The following is a 22,363-nucleotide window of genomic DNA, read 5'->3' as shown; positions in this document are numbered from 1 at the left end:
TGACACAGTTTGAGTGTTTGCCCAGACATCTGTCCACCTCTAAACTTTGAAACAATCATTTCTGCAATCCAGAGCCTGGGAACTCTGGTCCTGAAGGCAGAGGCCTGTATAGGGGCCTACCTGGGTAAGGTGACCTGAGAGATGGCTGCCTCCCACCACAGACAAGGAATCGTAGCCTGGAGAGGCAAGGTCTCTCTATGAGTTGGTGCCCAAAGCCCCTCCCAACAAACATGATATCAGGCTTCAAATGGACTGACCGTGGGACAGAACTTGGAAAACTCAAGAGTATTGTATAATGCTACCACAATTACTGTGACCTATGCTTGGATCCTTTGCAGTGACCATGGCCACTGGGGGTCATGATGTTACTTTAAAAATGCCAGAGATGAGCTAAGAGCATTTGTTTTTGATTTCATGTTGCCTGGCTGGACACCATGCAGGCTTGAGTGTGGATGTTTCTTGACCAGCTCTCAAAACAGACAGTTAAATAAGAAATGCTTCCTCTAACATCCAGCATTTCACAGGCTGCTTCTCATTTCATCCCCTTTCTAATACCGTAACAAGTAACAGCTCACCCCTGCAGTGGAAGAACTTTATCAGCACAGCTGTAAGATACTTGCTTGGCACGGCTGCCTTTGTCCTTAACTTAGAAATGTTTTTCCTGGAAGATTTCTGTCCCCTCTGCACATCTTCTGTTGGTGACAACCTGAGCTTGCGACCTTCTACCCAAAAGTATGGGAGGATCTGGGATCAGAGGGATCATTTTGATTCACATATTAGCTGGGGAAAAGCTGGAGGTGGGCTTATAAAAGGAAGGTGGCAGATAGCTCTGTTATTGAAAAAAAGAAAGAATATTATCTTGAATAATATCTTGAAGGAGTATTATCTTGAAAAGCTTGGACTCCAGACCCCTGGCACATAATGGGAAGTCCAGAATAGCGCCCCAGGGTCTTTATAGCTCCTCTTTATTAATTATCACCACCATCAACTCCTGTTCTGGGTGCTCATCTTTGATTACACTTGGTAGCATAGCTAACGGCTGGCCCAGGTTCATGACTTAAGTACATCACTTACCATCACTTGACCTCTCATATGAGTCAGTCCTACCTGATCAGAAAGGAGGCCAAGAGTGCTCATGGTTGTCCAGACCAACATTGCCATGACTTATCTTTCCCTTTGCAGAGTCGTTTAGCCCATAGATCTCACCCTGGCTCAGCTACAGGCTGCACCCCCCACCCCTACACTTGCCAGTTGAAGGCCTGAGATGCTTTGCATTAAGGGGCACTGGGGAGCTCAGGGCTTTGGGGGGCTCCAATATCCAGGGCAGGCCTAACTCCATGACCTTGCCCCTTGCCCCTAGGACAGGGGACTAGCTCCCTGCGCATACAAAAACCAGAACAGGGTTTATAGTGTATGACCTTGGCTTTCTCTCTCTCTTTCTAGGTTGGTACCACATATTCTGGGAATTCAGAACTCATCACTTTTCATGGTACACACTCCTGTCTTCATCTTACGTTTCTCTGGGATGTTTGCTGACCCTCCTATCTCTGCAGAGGTGGTTTCCATTTGCCCAGTTCTGGGCGTAAACTAGGTGCTCTGGAAAGTCTGACTGCATCGTGGGAGGGGTGGTCGTTGAACCAAGGCTGAACCAAGGGCACCTCTGTTTGCTTGTGTATTTGCGTGTGAAGCACCTCTGTTCGCTTCAGCTGCCTATTTTATGCATCTTGTCTGAGCATATTCCTCCTAGCTAGTAGCCAGCACTCCATTTTTCCATTCGTGTGTTAGTTTTTCATGACGCATCCACCGATGGCTTCTCCTTGCCCGGGGCTGTCCCATTCACTGGGGTGAGACAGATGGTCCCAGGCTCTTCTCGCCACCCAGGCCCTTAGCCTCTGCTGGGCGAAACCATTTAAGAAGCCATCACAGTGCAGAGCACCGAGAGCTAAGGCAGGGAGGCCCTGGCGGCTCAGAAGGCCTTTGCCTGAGAGCGTTTCTGGACCAGCAGCATCAGCGCTCCTGGAGCTTGTTAGGAATGGAGACCCCTGGGCCTCATCACAGACCTGCCGGGTCAGAAGCTGCATTTTCACAAGCTCCCTCTGAGGTGTGTTTACACACAGTGCGTTGTGAGACACGCTGGCTCTGAGTGGTGCGTAAACATGAGCATGTTTGCGGCCGGTGGGAGCTCATCAGACAGGAGACAGGCCAGGAGACGGGCGCCTGCAGGCGAGCAGTGACCCTGGTCCTCTGTCCCCACACGCTGTCACACCACCGGTGCCTGTTTCGATTGAGGAGTCTGGACACTTGTGGTTTAAACAGGGAAAGGCGCATTTTCCCCTGATCCTGACCTCTGGCTCGGCTCTGTCGCCCTGGCCTGCAGGCGGTGGTCCCCCTGATGGGGTCTAGCGTCACGGGGTTTTGTCACATTTGGTCACAAAATCCAGGATGTTTGAGGCTTCTTGTTCAGATCCAGTTCAAGGTTCTCCCTTCCTCTGGTGCCAGGTTGACCTTGGGGAGGAGCGGGTGGCGCTGGGCTTGTTTTTGTCGGATCCCCTGTGTGTGGGCGCACGCTGGTCATTTTCTCTCGGGAACCAGCTCAGAGCTCTGGTGTCCACCCACTCATCCAGGTGGGGAAACGGCACGGCCTCCTTTTCCCAACGCTGCACTCCCAGGAGGCTCCCTCGGAGCCCGTCTTCAAGATAAAGAGCTGGGGAGGGGGGAAGGCTCTCAGGCTGGTTCTGCAGAAATAGTGCTTCTCACAAGCCCTATGGGAAGTGGGATACCGCACTGTTGGCATTCTTCCAGCTGTGAGCGGAATCCTTAGCACCCTTAACTGTCCTCTGCGGCACTCCTGGGACCTGCCTCCCTCCCCCTTACACCGCTGTGCTGCCCAGGCTTCGGCGATGTGGGGCCGAGCGCTTGACTGGGTATCGAGGCTCAGTCCGCATGCATGAGGCCATCCGCGGGAGCCCACCGTGGCCTCTGCTGTGCTCCCATGATGCAGTGCTGGCACCTTGAGGATGGTACGTATCGCGTCCTGCCTGGTGCTACCCTGACCGTGTCTGTCTCCCTGAGAGCGTCCCAAGGTCAGGAATTGTGTCTACTGCACCTACCTCTGCCTCTCCATCCTACAGCAAAGGATTTTATGCCCTCAATAAGCTTTTGTTTGTTGATTGGACTTAAGAGGCTCCATTTCAAAACCTGTCTCAAAAATGTCTTATATAGAAAGAAGGTGTTTTTCCACTGTCTTTTTTTTTTTTTTTTAATATGTGTGTATTTGGTGGCAGGTGTTAAAGGAGAAAAAGGATCCTGGGGCCTTCCTGGCTCCAAAGGAGAAAAAGGCAACCCGGGGCCCCAGGGACCACCAGGTATCCCAACTCTCGTTCTGGCTATTGCCCTTGATTTTCATTCTTGAGAAAGCCAACAGAGCCAGTGAGTGAGGCTAATTACATTACCACCCTGCCTGCAAGCTCCGTGACATTCCAGAGAAACCCAGTCATGGGTGATGCGTGTTCAAGATGGAACATTGTCAGGAGAAACCAGAAGTTCCCATCGTTCCAGCTTCATATGCAGAACAAGCCCCAGAGAGGACCAGGGAAGAGCCTAGGATCCCACAGGGTCACAGATCCTGAACTGGGGCTCATTTCCAAGCTGTGTCCCCTCTACCAGCTAAACCAATATGAGGTCATTTCGGCTAGGTACTCATCGTGTTCCTAGACACTTTGGTGTTTGAATCTCTGAGACTGACTGCGAATTTTAGGAAGCATTTCTCTTTCAGGCCCTCCTGTGGATCCAGCTTACCTGAGGCACTTTCTGAGCAGCTGGAAGGTGAGCTTTCTGAACCTTCGGCCTCCGTTCCCAAGTTCTCAGGCTTAAGTCAGAGACTGGCTCATCCGACTCTTTCTGAGTGTTCTCTGAACGATCTTCCAGGGGGAAAATGGCGACAGGGGACTCAAAGGAGAAAAGGGAGACTCCAACAGCGGCTTCCCTGGCTTCCCTGTGTCGGGGCCACCGGGCCTGCCAGGCAGCCCAGGTCTGGTGGTGAGTAGTGACCCCTCTGCGTCCCCTTCCTCAGTGAATCCTGGAGTCACACCTCCTAGTGTGACTAGGCAGCTGGGAAGCAAGGCCCAGTCACAGGCTAGAGGCAGGCCTCGGGTGTCAGCCTCTCTCGCCGACACTTGCTAACCGGTGGGGAGCCTGGTCGAGGCCACGGAGGAAAGGGAGCTAGCTAGCTGGCCAAGGCCTTGTGTATGCAGGTAGCTTCCATGTCACCCGCTGCATCGCCTTATTCACACCAGTGGTGGAAAATCTGCTCAAGGCAAAGAGTTGTTAATGGTAGACACGTCAGATGATAGAGGCAGAAGCAAAGGTGAGGAAGATATTTTTAGAGTGGCTATATGATTCTTCTGAAATTTCATCAGACAAGGAGCCCCTAAGTCAGCTTGGTCTTCTTAGGATAAGAAGCTCCTCCAGGTCACAAGAAAGAAATTCAGTTTATGTCTCCAATGAGATTATGACGAGATCATTGACCGTCAGGGGCCTGGAACTTGCCATGAGCAAGACAAAGCAAGCCGGGAGGCCAGGATTCTCCTCCCAGCTCTGCTGCCGATTTGCTCTGAGACCTTGGCCAAGCCCTACCCCTCTCTGGGCCTCTGTTTCTCCATCTGTGAAATGCCAAGGCTGAACTAGATGACCTCCATCGGACCTTGTAAGTCCAGGGCTCCCTGGGCTTCTCTCCTGTCATTCAACAAAACGACTAGGCCACTCTCTTTAAGTCTCCCACCACCCAGCTTGTGCCCGGGATTGAGGACGAAGATAACAGTAGCGGGAGTTTACGGACTTCTTACCAAGGTCCTGCCAAAAAGACCAGGCTTCTCGTGACTGATAGTGCTTCCTCTCTTCTGTTACCGTGCAGGGCCAGAAAGGGGAAGCCGTTGTCGGGCCACAGGGACCCCCAGGTGCTCCTGGCCTGCCTGGGCCACCCGGCTTTGGGACACCTGGTTCCCCTGGGCCACCAGGACCCCCGGGACCACCAGGACCTCCAGCTATCCTAGGAGCAGGTCAGTACGTGAGTGACCACTTCTGGGTGGCATGTCGGAGCCACACTGTCTGACAGAGGCTGTTTCCTGGATTGAGCCTTCTTTCTTTTCTTTTGTTTTAAACTGAGATATCATTTGCATGCCAAAGAATTCCCTCACTGAAGTGGACGACTGAATGGTTTTTAATATATTCACAAGGCTGTGCCGCTTCACCTCTCCCTAACGCAGGACATTTTCATCTTCTCAAATAGAAATCCTATCAATTAGTAGTCACTCCTGTTTTCAAACCTTGATCTTTCCCTGATCTTGGAAACCACTGATCTACTTTCTGTCTCTATGGGTTTGCCTATTCTGGACATTTCATACCAGAGGAGTCCCACAGAATGTGACCTTGGGCTTCTTTCACTTACCACAATGTTTTCAGAGTTCCCCATGTGTAGCGTGTATCATTTTGTTTGTTCATTCATCAGCTGATGGACATTTATTCCCACTTTTCTGGCTACTATGTGTAATGCTGCAGTGAACATTTATATACAGGTTTTTATGTGAACATGTGCCTTCAGTTCTCTTGGGTTTAGACCTAGGAGTAGAATTGCTGGGTCATACATGTGATTGAAGGTGAAGGCGAAGTCGCTCAGTCGTGTCTGACTCTTTGCGACCCCCTGGACTGTAGCCCACCAGGCTCCTCCATCCATGGAATTTTCCAGGCAAGAGTACTGGAGTGGGTTGCCATTTCCTTCTCCAGGGGATCTTCCCAACTCAGGGATCGAACCCGGGTCTCCCGCATTGCGGGCAGACGCTTTACTGTCTGAGCCACCAGGGAACCCCAATATATGTGGTTACTCTATATTTAACCCTTGGAGGAACTGCCAGACTGTTTTCAAAAGTGACTATAACATTTTGCATTCCCACTAGCAGTGTACAAAGGTTACAATTTCTCCTTGTTGTCATCATCATTTGTTATTATTATATCTTTTTTATTCTAGCCATCATTCATTCTTGTGAAGTGATATCTCATCGTGGTTTTGCTTTGCATTTCCCTGAAGACTGATAATGTTGGACATCTTTTCATGTGTGGGTGGAAACTTCTTGGCTGCTTTGTCAATGCCTGGGCCTAAAGGGACTTGAGGACCAGCACTGATTCTAACCCTCTATGTAAAAAATTTTTTTACCCCTTGGTACCTCACTTCCTCAAATGAAAAATGTGTGAAATAGAAGAAAATCTCCATTTATTGAATACTTACCAAGTGCCAGGCTATCTGCTAGTCACTCTCCTACATTATTTTATGGATTCCTACAAAGCCTTTCAAGGAAAGTATTAGCATCCCCATTTTATAGATGAAGAAAGTGAGGCCCAGAGATGTTTAGGAACCTTTCTAAGGTCACAGAGCCAATAAGTGGCACCAGATCAGGACCCAGGTCAGAGTCACTCTGAAGCCTACATTCTTTCCACTGTGCTTATGGTGGAAGACGGCAGTAATAGCATGAATACCTCGTTTTTTGTTGCTTGGGTCGGCATGAGCCAGGCGTGGCGGAAGCACAGCTGGGAAGAGCCTGCAGTGTCTGGGGCATCTGGGAGAACTTTACACAGGATTGGCTGGGGCAAGCGACAGAAATGGAACTCAAACTAGTTCAAGTAACAGGGAAGCTTACTGCATGTGAAGGAGGGGTGAACAATCCGTTTGCTGGAGGGGAAGGCATGCAGTGAGACTTCAGATACAGCCAGGACCAGGGATTCAGTCGCTATGAGGATTCTCTGTCTGTTGCTAAGCTTCTCTCTGAGCACAGCTTCATGCTTCTTCACCACAGACCACATCCTCTGCATGGTGGGAAATACCGACAACCTACAACTTCCACTGTCATCTACAGATCTTGGCCTTCTTTCTCAGCTTTCATTTGAAAAGCCTTGGCATGGGGATGTTGTGGGGACAGATGCTGACTGACCTGTCCTGGGCCAGATGCCCAACCTTGGACCAGTCCCCTGTGGCCAGGAGGTGGGATCACATGAGAACATGGCAGCTCCTTCTGGGCCTGAACGGTCCTAGAGGTGAAGGGGAAGATCTCGGGAGCAGGCGGGGGTGCTGGTCCCATAGGTGCCCAGACAACCTTGAGGGATAGACGGGAATTGCAAGAGGTGGCAGGACATCGCAGGGTGAGTGCAGGATGCAGAGACTCTTGTCCACAGTAGCCCTAAACTCGGGGCCCCAGGACTCCTTGCTCCATTGGAAAGAGTTACCCTTCACACAGTATGTGACGGTTCACAGTTTACAAAACACTCCCGTATCCATTATCCCATTTCGTCTTCACAGCAACCAGGAGGAAGGTGAAATGGATAAGATTATAAAACTCATCTTATGGATGAAGGCACCAAAGCTCACAGAGGTTGAGAGACTAACTCAAGGTCACAGGTGCTAGGAAGAGGCATGGCTGGGGTCCAGATCAAGTCCTCAGGCCCTCTTTCCACTAGAGACATTCACCACCTGTGTGTGAATGTCCAGGTCCTATGTCAGAATTGCAGGCTGGTGTGCACAACCTGAAAAATCGCATGCAGTAGTTTTACTTTGCTGTATTAAGTCGCTTCAGTCCTGTCTGACTTTACGACCCCATGGACTGTAACCCGCCAGGCTCCCCTGTCCATACGGATTCTCCAGGCAAGAATACTGGAGTGGGTTGCCATGCCCTCCTCCAGGGGATCTTCCCGACCCAGGGATGAACTGAACCTGCATCTCTTAACTTCTGCATTGGCAAGCAGGTTCTTTACCACTAGCACCACCTGGGAAGCCCCAAGTTTTACTGGGACTTGTACAAATATCCTTAACCCTGCCAAGCGTTTTGCAGATTTTGAGAGGCGACAAGAGGTTAGAAAGATAGAAGGAGAACAGCAAAATAGCTGTAAAGATATTTGTGCTTGCCTAAAGTAAGAGCTATTCATTTGGGAACCGTAAACTCCTAGGAAATTCAAGGATGTGCCTCAGGGAGCTATCATCCCACTAGCATTCTAAGTAGAAAGGTGTGTATGTGTGTATCTCTGTTGGGCCATGATCTGTATCTTGTATCACAGAGGGCCTTGATCTGATTTTTAAGGGCACTTTGACTTTTCAAAAGCTAAGAATCTCTGGTTGGATACTATACAGTTTGCAAAGCACATTCCTAGTTTGTATTTTTCTCAGTTCTCAACATAGGCTAGTGAAGAAGAAATATCTGTTTATATTTCACTGATGAAGCTGGGGTTCAGAGAGCTTGTTACTTCCCCAAGCTCACGCAGCTCAGAATCAACAAATCAGGGTCTTCAGTCTCCTGGCTGGAAGGCAAGGGCCCTGTCACTGCCCTACCCTGCCCTCCTCTAGCTTGGCACCTTCTCTTTTTTCTGAGTCTTCTTCCTCTGTTCAGTAATTACCTGTTTGTTTCTTGGGACAAGTAAGTTGTATGAATCAGGGCATTTGGGGATGCAAGTGACAGAAAACTCAACTCAGACTGACTTATACAAACAACAGAAACAGAAGACATGTATTCACTCACAAAACTGGGAAGTCTTAGGCGTGACCTCATTCAGGGCTGCAGTTAAGAGTCTCAGCTCTGCCCTGAGCGAGCCACATGTGGCTGAGTCACAGCTGGGCACCGAGCTCCTAAGATTCAGTTACAAGGTGCTGTGTTTGCAGCGTTGTGAGCAGGGTGCTGAACACTGTCTCAGTAATTGGCTAACATCAGAGGCATTTTGCAGACAGTATGCTCTTCTGTAACTTCTCTTTCCTGCTTTATCTTAGCTGTGGCCCTTCCAGGCCCACCTGGCCCTCCAGGACAACCAGGGCTTCCCGGATCCAGAAACCTGGTCAGTATTATCATCGGGGAGTCTTCATCCTTCTGCTTTGGATGAGTTTGTTTAGAACTGTGGCCGCAATGTTTAGGGGCTGGCGCACCTTCTCTGGTGGAGTTGGGCCTCCATGACAACAGAATTGGTATAATTCCACAAACAGGATATTGTCTCTTTGGGTGACTTAGTAAGTAAAAAGATGCAGACGATAAAATCACTTATGATTTAGGTTCCACAAGAGCCAATTGTATTACATCAAAAAACACAAGCACAAGAGTGTAAACAGCATTACGGGAGACCCTGTGCTGGTCACATTTCCCCTGGGTGACGCAGCATTCTCCATTTTACCGAAGAATGTCTCTCGTACCTTCGTTGCCCTGCGGATCGCCTCACTCTGTATGACACACGGGGACTACTGTGAGGCACAGAAAGGGGAACAAATGCCTCATTAGGGTGTCAGAAGTCCTGGCAATGTACATTGGTCTCTGATAGATTTTAGCTGGAAATTTGGGCTGCCAGATGAAAAACTGTCCAGCAGTTGATGAAATTTTGATATTTGGTGCCTTTGGGGGATGTCTGGGTCATTTTAATGCACAAAGTCATTATCTTCAAAGCTAGGCAAAAATTAAGTTTTTATATTCTTTCTCAGTTGAAAAGAATAATAAGAGTTTCCTTGTCTGGTATTTCTCTGAGACTTGATACTTCTTGATAGATTTCTCCTGCTTTTATGTCTGTGCCTAGAGAGGCCAAGATGATTTTCTAACCTTTGGCAATTGTCTAGACAGAGAAGTTATAGACCCCTATTTTCTTCTATTTATTTATTATTGGAACTACTCAGCCAGGCAAAAAAAAAAAGGTTCAGGACCTAGGTAGAGTCACTGTCTTGTGTATATTTCTTAATCCAAATGAAAACACTTTTGAAACCCTGTAAGGGGCAGCGTGAGCTAACGTAACACATGTAACAATGCTGCAGCTCACGCCAATGGAAGCGGCAGAACCTATCCATGATTTTACGGATACCAATGCCCAGCAGAGCCAGCTCCACTGACAGTTTTTAAATGTCTTCAAGCTCACAGGATATTATCTTCTCTGTTTAATTTTCTAATTGTAAATGAGATTTACGTTTCAAGGTAATGAATGTTTTTGTTTGATCAAAAGGAAAGTCCTTTGGTCATTGATGAAGTTATATATCTCTGTGGCACAATAACCTTTTCATTGACTGGGAGGGGATGGCTCCTATGTGACTTTACAAAGAGGCTGGGCTTCCAAATCGCACCATTGCTCTAATGGTAACCGCAGTGTTTGGTATTTAAAATACCTAACAGGTTACAACGTTTAGCAACATGGATGACATGTTACAGAAAGCACATTTGGTCATAGAAGGGACTTTCATCTACCTGAAGGACAGCACCGACTTTTTCATTCGGGTCAGAGATGGTTGGAAAAAATTACAGGTAATTCTTAAACCCCTTTTTTAACTGACTGTCTCCAAGTACCCTCTAAAAATCACAGTCTACTCCTGTAAATGCCATTTTTCTGATTTGAAAATGCACAAACAGTTTCCAGTTGATGTTTCATTTTCAACATCCTCTTTTCCTTAAAGCTGGGAGAACTGATTCCCATTCCGGACGACAGCCCTCCTCCCCCTGCGCTTTCCAGCAATGTGAGTGCTCTCCCCGCCTGCTTCTGGCTCCTGCAGTCACCAACACTGACTGCGTCCCCTTGGCATCCAGCATCCAGCTCTCTGACTCCCGACAGCCAGCCCTGCAGGGTTCACTATCTGGCAGAAGCCCAGAAATTACCAAGTGCCAAAAGAACGTTCTCACAGTGGACGGCGGGGGCGGGGGGCGGGTAGGGGTGGAGGAGGTGGCGCTGGACCCAGAGGCTGGAGACCTGCCATTCCTGTGTCACAGATGAATCCTCTTGGGCAAGGGACTCCCCTTCTCTTGGCATCAGTTTACTGATCTGTGAAGACATGGTTGGCATAAGCAATCTAGAAGAACCCTTTAATATTTGATGCTGAGACTTCCTTACCTGATTAGAACATTAACAACTTGCATTGTCCACTGTTTTAACCTTACAGCTACCCTTTCAGGTGGGTACTATCATTCCCACTTTGCATGTGAGGGAACTGAGGCTCTGAAGAGGTGCCTTGCTCTATGAAGTGAATGAGTTTTTTGTAAAACATGGGAATTCTGCTTTTTGGTTCAGTGCTCTTTCTAAAAGTCTTGAGAATATTGCTCCCTTTCTGAGGATCATTTTTCATTCATGCATGAAATTCTTCAGTTAAGTGTGGTCCAAAGACCATGACAAACTGTTTAAGACAGCTTTTGAGGAAACAGTGCACTTGTACCTTGATGTACAGTGAAGAACAGCATGAATGCATGTTCAGGATGTTTGTTTTCTCTTTTTACCCGACAGCCTCATCAGCCTCAACTTTCGCTGGCATCTATTTCAAATGTCAATTACGGCAGACCTGCAGTAAGTACCGTTCATGAGTTCACTCTACAAACGCCAGAAGTATGTCTGCCATGGGCCAGGCCCCATGCTTGGTATGCAGTTTGTTTAGATAATTGCCGGAACCTCAGTTGCAGGAAACACAACAAGGCCTGGGGACTCTTGTCCCTGTTGAGTCTGTCCCACCGTCTCTACAGACCAGCCTCTGCAAACATCTTTCCTCCTGCCTCCTCTCCACCCCACCCAAGGACACAGACATAGGTTACCTCTGCAAGACTTGCACACAGCTTAGGGTTGCCATGGCGCTGATCCTGGCCCCAGCTCTATGTGATCTTCAGCTGCAGGGCCCAGTACTACCTGGCTCCATTCAGAGTCTTGGGAGAGGCAGTCCACTGGGCTCAGACTCCCTCCTAGCCAAATCGAGAGCAGCCAAGAGAATGAAATGGAATGGCCTAAGGCCACTCTTTACCAAATATTGTGGGGACACTCTTCAGAGCACAAGGCGTGAACTTGGCGGGCACTGGGCACATTCCCTCTGCCCAGCAGGGGATCCTGTGGGGCGTGGTGAGTCTGCAGGCCCTGTAGGATACCTGAGTGGAGACCCCCAGAAGGAAGCAGCATCGGAAAGTCTGCAGCCCTGCAGTGGGTCTAAGACTTGGGAGTCTTCAGTAAAGCCATGGCTGCTGTCTTGGGGACGGAAGGATTCCTAAAAGAGAATCTATATGGTGAGGAGAGACTGGACTGTGAGGGGCAAAATGCACTGACCGGAGAAATATGAGAAGGAAACTGAGACGCTATTGCCAGAGAGGAAAGAATGCCAAGCAAGGTAGAAGCCGACAATGTCAAATGCTGCCAGGAGGCCCATGGAAAGAGCTAAAAGGTGTTGTTCAAATTGAAAAACTAGGGAAAAGCATTTCTGCAGCATGGAGGGACGCCAACAAGATTCTAGGTGGTGGCAGAGTAGGTGAGGGGTGAGGAAACAGAGAAGCAAGTATAGGTAACCCTTCAAAAAGCTTAGCTATGCAGGGAGACATAAGGGCAGTAGCTACAAAAAGTTTTTAAATAGTGTGTTATAAATTCTGAAGTAATACATATCCATTTTAGAAAGTCTAGACAATGAATAAAAAGAATGGAGAAGAAAATAATCACATAATTTTACAAAACTATCCACAAAATAACTATTTTAACATTTGATTGTTGAAATGTCATTGTCTTCATAAAAATGATAGCTATTCATTATAGAAGTGGTCCAGCAGTTAAAGATACAGGAACGTGAGAACACAAAAGCCCCCCATCCCACCATTCAGAAGCAGCCATGGCTCCAGACCTCCTTCTGCGTCTCCTTAACGAGGGGACGTGGTAGTGATGGGGTCAGAGGTGTGGCAGGGAAGCCCCTCTTACCGCTGCTCCTTGCCTGGGTGTCCGCTAGGAAAGCGCCTTCGCGTGGAGCCTCTTGTGACCGCCCTTGGGTATAGTCCCCAGAGGCACAGCGGCCGGAGGGTGATGAGACCAGAGGGCCTCTTCCCTCACGTGCCACGGCCTTCAGACATATAAGAAGAGGAAGATGGGTTTAAGATATTGTTCTTTCCTGGGGACTTGGGCCCAGGTCCTGCACCAGCTCTGTGCTTCCCCAGCTCTATGCTAATGAGATAAAAGTTGCTTCTGACATGAGGTTGAGGAGGGGGATGACTGCTTCTTGATTATGAAATGTAATTCAGAGGCTACAGCAGAAAGGGCTGGGGAAGAAGGCTGGGTTTGGGGAGAGAAAGTGTGGAGGAAGAAGATAACAGAATGGCTTTTATCTGGGCTACTGACCAAGGTGTCAGGAAGGTGAAGCTAGAATTATTGTGTGATCCCTGGTTTCTAAGAATCTGTCCCAACAGTCTTCATAATAAATGTCACGGCCTTCTCCTTTCAATGACTTTTTCCTCTGGTCCCCCAGGATCAGCCCCAGACCTACTCAGGAGGTGGGAGAAAGGGCAGGAGGCAGATAGTTTGACGCACCTCTGAGATCTAGGACCAAAGCCAGCTTAAAAAGCTCCTAGAAACTCAATGACGGGCAGACCCAGAAGTCTCCAACAGATGGCCTGCCTGCAGGCTGAATTCAGATCTCTGAAGTGCTTTAGTTTGTTTTTCTCATACATTTAATAAGAAATGTCTACTAGTTAGAGCGGTTCAGATTGCTGAACCAGAGTGCTTTGGGAGACCTGGACTCTCCTTCACTGGAGATGGTCACACCTGGGCTGGGAACCCAGTGTCAGGTAGAGGATGAACAAGGTGACCTCCAGCGTGCCTTCCAATGCAGCGAGTCTGGGATCTTATTAGCAACATGTGATGGTTATGGGAGTTGGAGTTTGCTATCAATTCTCCAACTGCACTGTCTTTTCTCTCACTTTTTGCAGCTACACTTGGTTGCTCTGAACACGCCGTTTTCTGGGGACATTCGAGCTGATTTCCAGTGCTTCCAGCAGGCCAGGGCTGCAGGACTGTTGTCCACCTACCGAGCATTCTTATCCTCCCATTTGCAAGATCTCTCCACAGTTGTAAGGAAAGCAGAGAGATATAGCCTTCCAATAGTGAACCTCAAGGTAAAACTAAATATGGTTCCCATCTCCACAGGGACTATAAGGCAGTTGCCACTCCTAACACCTTCAGAAGTGTGCTATTTCGAGGCCCTGATTAGTTGTGTGACTTTGGGTGGGTTACCTTCCCTCTCTGGGCCTCAGTCCCCTTATATTTGCAATAGCCCTTCCTGCTTAGATAGTTTGTGACCCTTGGAGCAAACAGGAGGAATAGTAATAACCTCTTTCATTCATATAGCTTTTCCACTTTCCTGTTTGTTTATAAAGCACTTCATATCTGTTCTAATAGATACTTCCAATAAAAATGGGAGTTATTCTTTTTCTCAGTTTGTTGGGAGACCGAGGCTTACAGGGAGAAACGGTTCACTCAGAGTAACTATAAACTGGAATTGGTGTCCTTGATCCGCACGTCCAGGGCTCTTGTTCCACCCAAGGGTGCCTTCTGGAGAGAACTGCCTGAGTGGCACCAAACCACGGTCCTGAACCCTGGCTTGCTTCCCTCGGGTATTTCTGTGCCCGTGTTCACTGGCAAGGCGGGGCCTCCCTGCACCCTCCATTGCACAGTGGAAATAGCCTACTCCTTTAAGGCTACAGAAGAGCAGCTCTAATGCTGCTCACACACATCCTGGGTCCTGACTCCTAGCCAAATCTTAAAGGTACTTTGAGACCCTTTGATCCCTGTGATCCCAGTACTCCAACCTGGAAGCTTGAGCCTGGCAAGTTCATCCTGACCCCACACACAGCACTTCCTATCCCCTCTTCCAAGGGTCTGTTCTACCATTTCAGCCACTCAGATTGTCTGTATTCTTAGGCTATAAATAACTGAAGGAAGAGGAGTGAGAGATTCGTCTCCACATCACCCACTGTGCTGTGCATAGTCGTGTCCAGCTCTTTGTGACCCCGTGGACTGTAGCCTGCAGGCTTCTCTGCCCACGGGGATTCTGCAGGCAAGAATACTGGAGTGTGTTGCCATGCCCAACCCAGAGACTGAACCCAGGTCTCCCACATTGCAAGCAGATTCTTTACCATCTAAGGCACCAAGGAAGCCTCACCCATGTGTATATTAGCACAAATTTGAAGCTCAGTATATAATTATAAAGGCTTCCTTGGTAATTCAGATGGTAAAGTATCTGCCTGCAATGCAGGAGACCTGGGTTTGAGGCCCTAGTCAGGAAGATCCCTGGAGAAGGGAATGGCAACCCACTCCAGTATTCTTGCCTCAAGAATTCCATGAACAGACTGTGGGGTCGCAAAGAGTTGGACACGACTAAGCGACTAACACTTTCATTTTCATATAGTTATACAATGTTTAAAATAGCAATAATAAGGACCTAAAACACGTTTTTGATGGGGAAGAGACATTATGCACATATAGTAAAAGAAATTACCTCAAGAAATAAGGCCATAAAGCTGAAAGGGTTCCAAGGATAGATTATAAAATCAAACCAAAGTATTTCCCAAGTTCTCACTCTGTCCAGGATATGGGATTAGAGTTGGGGGCTTCCAAGCTTTGAAGAATGGATAAATACTTGTAAGCTGTTTGTATAATGATTCTAATGTAGCATTTTTGTCTCCACAGGGTCAAGTACTTTTTAATAATTGGGACTCAATTTTTTCTGGCCACGGAGGTCAGTTCAATACACACGTTCCAATATATTCCTTTGATGGCCGAGATGTAATGACAGATCCTTCCTGGTAAGTAGAGGTTGAAGCCTTTGAAGTATATCATATGATAGATAGCTTTAGGAAACAGTCTAACAATGGACTGCCCTTATCAGCTACTCCTCTGAGGTGTTGCCAGGATAAAACCCCAGTGAGGCAGCCAGAGGCCTTGGAGAGAGCTTGGCCTTGAAGTTAGGAGACCTGGGTCCAGTAAGTTCATATGGGACCTTGGGTAAGGCACTTCCACTCTTTGAGCTTCAGTTGCCTCACTTGTCAAATGGGCAGAATAATCATATCCATACCATAATAATGCTGTGAGAATAAAAAGGTAAGTGTGAGAATATCTAGTATACAGTAGGCACTTAATTAGTGGTAAGTAATGCTATTGTTGGTGATTCTTTAACCCTCTCCTGTGAGTTGCACTCTAATTCTTTGAAAATTATGTATGCTTTTAAGAATACAACAACTCAGTAAATCTTTCCTCATTGTCTACTGTATGCCAGGCCTGATGTCAGGCCTGGAAGGCACAGTAATAAACCTACATACACAGCTCCTCCCTTTTCAAAGCTTATAGTCTGTGGGAAGATAGACACAGACTAGCTACCATTCTAGACATGATATTGTCATTGGAAAATGAAGAAACAGCTAAGATGGTAGGAGCACAGAGGAAATAGTCATCATTCCTTAGCAGTGAGAAGAAGGAAGGCTTCCTGTAAGTTGGGTCATTTAATGGACTTTGAAAGATGACAAGGAATCGCTGAAAGTGGAAGTGAGGCCATTCTAGACTAAGGGGACTCATCAAAGGCTCAAATTCACAGAAGCAGAGAGTATGATCTTGGAGCAGGTAGAAACTGGATATGGTCGGAATGCAGTGTGTTCAGAAAGTTGGAAACAGTGATAGACAGACAGAAAAGTGATGAGCGGAGATTTCAGGAGTTTGACTTAACTCGCTAGACTTAGGCTGATTTCCTTGCCAAGATATGCCACAAAGAAGGGTCATTTCAAAAAGTAACACAACAAACTTCCTCTGTAGGCCCCAGAAGGTCGTCTGGCACGGCTCCAGCACCCACGGAGTCCGTCTTGTGGACCAGTACTGTGAAGCGTGGAGAACCGCCGACACGGCAGTCATGGGCTTGGCCTCCCCACTGAACACGGGGAAGATTCTGGACCAGAAAGCATACAGCTGTGCTAACCGGCTAATTGTGCTGTGTATCGAAAACAGTTTCATGACAGATGCGAGGAAGTAACAACCCTCCCATGCTTCTTAAGAGTTTTCCAATTTTTTTATGTGAAGAGTTGACACTGAAATCTAAAATGTTTAAGCGTTGTAAATATTAGTTTTTTATTACACATCCGTCACAACAGCAACCAAAGAAAACATACCTCAATACACTCAAAACTGAAGACATAAAGGACTCAGATCAAAGACAAAATCTGATCCATCTATTGGTGCTAGATTCTGCAGGAAACCCCATGCAGTGTAAACACATCCCAACACGGTTAAGAGCAAGTTAAAAAAAAGAGCAGGTTTAAAACAAAGGCCTTGGCATTCCTCCCACTGCATCCTTCAGAAAGTGATTTCCTCCTTTTAACCATTGTTGAGTATAAGATGTCCTTCATGTTTTCTTACGAAGTCAGTGTTCAGAAATGTTACCCCTTTCTAAGTTATGTGCAGACCAAACACTTTGTTCTTTAGTATACATCCATTGTTTGCAACTGCTGTTTATATAGACAGAACTGCTCAAAATGATCCTATTTGTATTTTCTGATATTACAGACTTTAATGTTTTCTTCTGAAAATATTATTGCCATCATACTTTAGGAGTTTTATATTTTTACACAATCATATTTCAGTATGGCATCTGTTTATATGAATGACTTGCTGGAAAAGTTTAAGTTCCCAATGATCTGAAACTAGAGAAGAAATACCACATAATTACTTCCTTTCCCTTGGTGGCCCTTTTCCCTACCCCCATCCCGATTTTATGACTTCCATTTGGCAATTCTTGAATTATAACTCCCTTCGAACAAACAGGTTCATGAGGATAAATTTTCTGAGACACATATATCTTCATGCTGTATACGTTGGCTCTTTTTTTTTCCATGTAATAAGTGAACATAAAAACATCTTTTCCGGGACCTCCCTGGCGGTCCAGAGGTTAAGACTTCACCTTCCAGTGCAGGGGGTGCAGGTTCGGTCCCTGGTCAGGGAGCTAAGATCCCACATGCCTCTTGGCCAAAAAAAACCAAAGCATAAAACAGAAGCATTATTGTAACAAATTCAATAAAGGCTGAAAAAAATGGTCCACATTTAAAAAAAAAAAAAAAACATCTTTTCCAGGCGCTTTCTTCTGTTTGACTTTTCCCCCTCCGCTCCTTTATTCCTCATCACTGATGTGGAAGTGGCCCTCAGGCAGGATTGCTAACCCTGTCACTGCCACTTGTGTGTCCCCTCAGGAGATGATCAGAAAATGGGAAGATTTTCCCATCATCCTCTTCTGCTCCTGTGTGTTGTCTTCCACTCGGCGAGGGCAGCATGGGGCACGCAGAAGAGGCCCAGTGCTGTATCTCAACACATGATGTGGGCAGATCTGCCTTTTTCTCTCAAGGAGGTTGAGGTCAAATAAGTAATATCAGCTCTCGGTTCTAAATATCAGACTTACATAAGTCCCACTTATCTTTCCCAATAACCTGCAAGGTAAGTATTTTTATCTCTGCCTTACAAATGAAAACAAAATTAAGAAGCTGAGGCTCAGGAAGCCACTTGTTCCAGGTCACAAGGCTGCTGAGTGGTCGGGCTGGTTTCACACCCAGGGTCCGTCTCACTCCAGTGCCCAGGATCGTTTCAAGGAGCAGCTACACAAGGCTGCCTTTTCGCTCCCTCTCAGCTCCCAGGCTGTGACTCTCTGGCTCTTGGCTTGATGCTGCAGGAGACACAGGATCGCCAGGCAAGCAGCATGCCAGGATATTTCCTCCCATTCAGCCAGGCTGTCCCAGAAACTCAACAAAGTGAATCCATCCTAATGGTCCTTGAGGTAGGAAGGAGGTGGAGGACCAACAAGAAAAAAGCAGATAGCCGAGGACCTCCACTTAGGGGCTTCCTACATGGAAGAGTGGTGGGAGTCTGAGTCGTGGGCTGAAGACACATGTAGGTTGGAAAGACCCGGAGGGGGGCCGCTGAGGACTCACACCCCCACCAGGGACGGGTGGGCACAGCACCTGAGGGAGGAGGGCAGTGGGAGGTGCTGAGGTCGTGAGGTGAAGGTGCTGTCCCCCCCCACTTGAGCCGGAGCCCGCCGAGGTCCTGGGCCACAGACGGGACAGGGTGGGCTCAGGGTGTGCTGACCCCAGGAAGGAGGTTGACATTCATGCCCTGGCTCCTCAGTCCTCTTTGGGTACTGAAGGAGGGTGTGACCAGCTGTCCTCCCAGCAGAGGCCTTGAATGAACCCCAGCCCTGGTTAGACTCAGAGTGACAGTCAAAAGCCTGGGTCTAGCATTCAAGGCCTTTCACTGAACATCGGGTCTCTCGTCATTTGCCAAAGGCCACCAGCCTGAGGCCCTCATGATTCCTTATGTGAGCCGTGTAGACCCCTGTGTGGGGCTGCTGTCCATGCCCTGCCTCATCTTGGGAAAGCCTAAGGTGCTCTAGGTCTAACCTGGCCCTCTAGCCAACAACCAGTGCGGATTCTGCTTCCTCTGTGATATCCCTTGCTCCTCTGAACCTGCCAGCCTTTTATCATGCTTCCTCTTCTGAACACCTAGTGTTTTAACACCTGGATCTTGTCACACAAGTAAAACGCAAAGATTGAAAGGTCTCCAGCCTTCACTTTACCCCTGAGTGTCCTTCAAGTCTGGGGAGCAGGCTAGCATTCTCTGACATAATACGGCATGGAATACACTCCTCAGTTGTTGGACTTGACGGTGTGAGAGGTCTTGGGGTACTTTCTCTGAACTTTCTCTGAACCCATATTGTGGACTCTCAAAGTCTGAAGCCAACAGCATCCACAGTCCCCTGTCCAGAAGCAGAAGGGCAGAAACAGCTGTCCCATATCCACCCACAGCGAGTCCCATGGGAAGGCAGACTCACAAAAGCAGCCGGGAGACTGGCGAGGACCGGGAGGTACGGGAGACGGAGCACGAAGCGGGAAGTGCGGGGCGAGCTCTTGGCCCCCGCGCGTGGCCACGTGGTGCCTGCAGAAGAACCGAGGGAGTGAGGACAATGGAACACAAGAGTCACGCTCAGATTTCCCGCACCCCTGCAGTTAGACGGCTCGGACTGTGTTGCTTGAACCTGTAGGGAGGGAAGGAGACGGCATGGACCCCAGGCAGTGTCAGCAGTGCAGTACAGCTGAATATTGATCAGTGAAGGAAATACAAGTCAAATGCATAAACCGAAAAATGAACAACCAACAAAATGGAATGTGTTGGCTTGTGAAACCAGGAAGAAGGACAGGGAATCCAAGAGACTCGCACAACGTAGTCACTTAGTCTGTTTTTTTCTTCTGTGTGTGTATGTCTGTCTGTTTTGCTTTTGCTTTTCTCTGTATGTGGCTTCCTTCTTATGGTGAGAACAAGATTCCTTCATGTGGCAGGGATTGTTCCCAGCTCAAGGCTTATGTTATCCCAGCACCCCAGGGAGTGGCCTCAGAGGAAAGAGAAGACTCTCTCTCCCATCTGGAATTATATTAGTCCCCAGAAAGAATTCTGTTGAGTCCCACTCATGTTGTGTGCCTATGATTGTGATTGGCAGCTCCACCCAAGATGAGTTGTGCAGAAGAAACGATTCCTCCACGCAAAAGGTGAAGGAGGTTTGCAGTGACCAGAAGCCAGAGCCCAGGAGGTTAAGAAAACCAAAAAGAGAGAGAGACAGATCCCAACACCCAACCACAGGAAAGGACTGAGCGTGGGGCATGTGGTGGTAAATGGCACCCTGGCCTTGAATTCTAGGGTGAGGTGTGTGGACTTCATCCTGCTACTGATAGAGCACCTTCAGAAGACTTAAGAGATTTGGGATTAGTTTTATGTTTGAGAAAGATCCAACAGGCCTTTTGTTTGTTCATTTATCCATCCAGAGATATTTTTCAGTAATGCTTTTTTACCCAGAGTCATGTTTAAATTTGGAGATGCTAAGATAAATTTGGCTTCCCCAGTAGTTCAAACAGTAAAGAATCTTGTTGCAATGTGGGAGACCTGGGTTCAATCCCTGGGTCAGGAAGATCCCTTGAAAAAGGACATGACAACCCACTCCAGCATTCTTGCCTGGAGAATCCCATGGACAGAGGAGCCTGGTGGGCTACGGTCCATGGGGTTGCAAATAGTCAGACATGACTGAGTGACTAACTCACTTTCAAGATAAATGGTGCCCCCACTTTTCAAATCCACTAAGCTCATTCTGCCACAGATTGTTTCGAATTCCATGTCTTCCTCCAAATCCTCAAAGACCTTGCCAAGTGGATGTGTGCAATTCTTACCTAACCCATCGATGGAGGAGTACCTCTCTGGTCATTCCTTGAGCTTCTGAGTCACCAAGACACCGCTGAACCTCCTCGGAGCTCTTTGATCTCCGTTAGCTGATTTCCCCCTTTACCTTCCATCTGTACTCTAACTTACAGGGCAGATGAATGTAGACAGGCCTTCGTCTGGGTTTGAATTTGTCTCTGCCACCTACCAGCCATGTAATCACAGGCAAGTTACTGAAAATCACACCCTACACTCAACACTTCCCTGCAGTTCAGTTTCTTCATCTGTAACACAGAGGTAGTAAATGAAACAACTCTCCATTGAGTTACCTTGTTGGAAGCTCTAGGAATGGGGTTGTGACCCTGAGTAAGAAACCAGTAAGTAGTGACTGTCCTTATGACCTGCCCCAGACGTCTCTCAAGATGAGCTGGGGGCCCTTTCTCTAGGCTTGCAGGGTGGCGTCTTCCAACCTGGTTTCTCTGCCTTCAAGCCCAGGGCTCTGACTCAAGCCGTATACCCTAGTGCAGCTGTTACCTGCCGATGAATGTCCACTGGCCCAGCCCCTGGTGTCCTGGCTCCCCTGCCCCGCTGCTCATTCTCCCCCTAAATCTGCAACTAAAATGTTATCATCTGTCCCAGTAGGGGCTCCACGGTTCCACTCTGGCACTGGGGCTAGATTCCTTCAGATTGACAGGAGCATGTGCCATAATGACTGTGAGATAATCTGATTATTCCCCCGCCTAAGCCTGCCCAGCACCCTTAGCTGCAAGCAGGACCCAGAATGCCCTGTTACCTGATATTCTCATAGAGGAGATGCCCCACCCCTTCCTCCAGACTTGCTCCTTCTCCTCTGGTCCTTCTCTCGGGGAATGGTGCCACCAGCCAACCAGCAGCCTGAGAGTCACTTGCTTATTCACTAATCAGGATATTTTCTGAGTGCTTTCTTAGTACTAACAGCAACAATAATATTACAACGTAAAGTAGGTATGAGGAAGTTCAGCAAAGTCTGACTCGTTCCATGGCGGCTACTTCTTCTCAACGTCAAAGTATTTTTAAAAAGATATCTCCGGGGAGTCTTGCTTTGCTGCACATGTTGGTCCTCCTTTGAGATAGAGCTGTCTCTGCTCTTACTTCTGTAGGACTGTATCTCCCATCTTGCTGATCTCCTGGCCCACAGCGTCTCCCTTCCAGCTCATTCTCTACACCAGGAGAGACATCTTTCTCAAAAACCTGCTGCACTGTCAGTGTTCGGAATTGGCATCCTTCCTAGATGAGGATTCGTTTTCCAGGAGTTTATGTGGGAGGTGATCCCAGGACCCCGGGTAGGGGAATGCGGATGTGAGACTGGGAGGGG

The 22,363-nt window shown here is 47.9% G+C and overlaps 1 protein-coding gene across 2 annotated transcripts in view; it reads left to right on the top strand.

Annotated features, from left to right (window-relative positions):
• Nucleotides 1-17,687, top strand: part of COL15A1 (collagen type XV alpha 1 chain) — a 101,258-nt gene extending 83,571 nt beyond the window's left edge. For both annotated transcript variants that reach the window (XM_043486402.1, XM_043486401.1), the window contains 12 exons: nt 1,444-1,489; nt 3,285-3,365; nt 3,776-3,825; nt 3,928-4,038; nt 4,913-5,057; nt 8,801-8,865; nt 10,173-10,301; nt 10,451-10,510; nt 11,269-11,328; nt 13,707-13,892; nt 15,466-15,581; nt 16,582-17,687. In XM_043486402.1, coding sequence (XP_043342337.1) covers nt 1,444-1,489; nt 3,285-3,365; nt 3,776-3,825; nt 3,928-4,038; nt 4,913-5,057; nt 8,801-8,865; nt 10,173-10,301; nt 10,451-10,510; nt 11,269-11,328; nt 13,707-13,892; nt 15,466-15,581; nt 16,582-16,795 — 1,263 coding nt within the window. In that variant the 3' untranslated portion in view covers nt 16,796-17,687. The remainder of the gene's footprint in view (nt 1-1,443; nt 1,490-3,284; nt 3,366-3,775; nt 3,826-3,927; nt 4,039-4,912; nt 5,058-8,800; nt 8,866-10,172; nt 10,302-10,450; nt 10,511-11,268; nt 11,329-13,706; nt 13,893-15,465; nt 15,582-16,581) is intronic.
• The last annotated feature ends 4,676 nt before the right edge of the window (nt 17,688-22,363 follow it).

This window comes from Cervus canadensis, chromosome 14 (genome assembly GCF_019320065.1).
Source record: "Cervus canadensis isolate Bull #8, Minnesota chromosome 14, ASM1932006v1, whole genome shotgun sequence".
Taxonomy (NCBI): domain Eukaryota; kingdom Metazoa; phylum Chordata; class Mammalia; order Artiodactyla; family Cervidae; genus Cervus; species Cervus canadensis.
The sequence above is the reverse complement of the archived record's forward strand: the minus strand, read 5'-3'. Positions and strand labels throughout refer to the sequence as shown.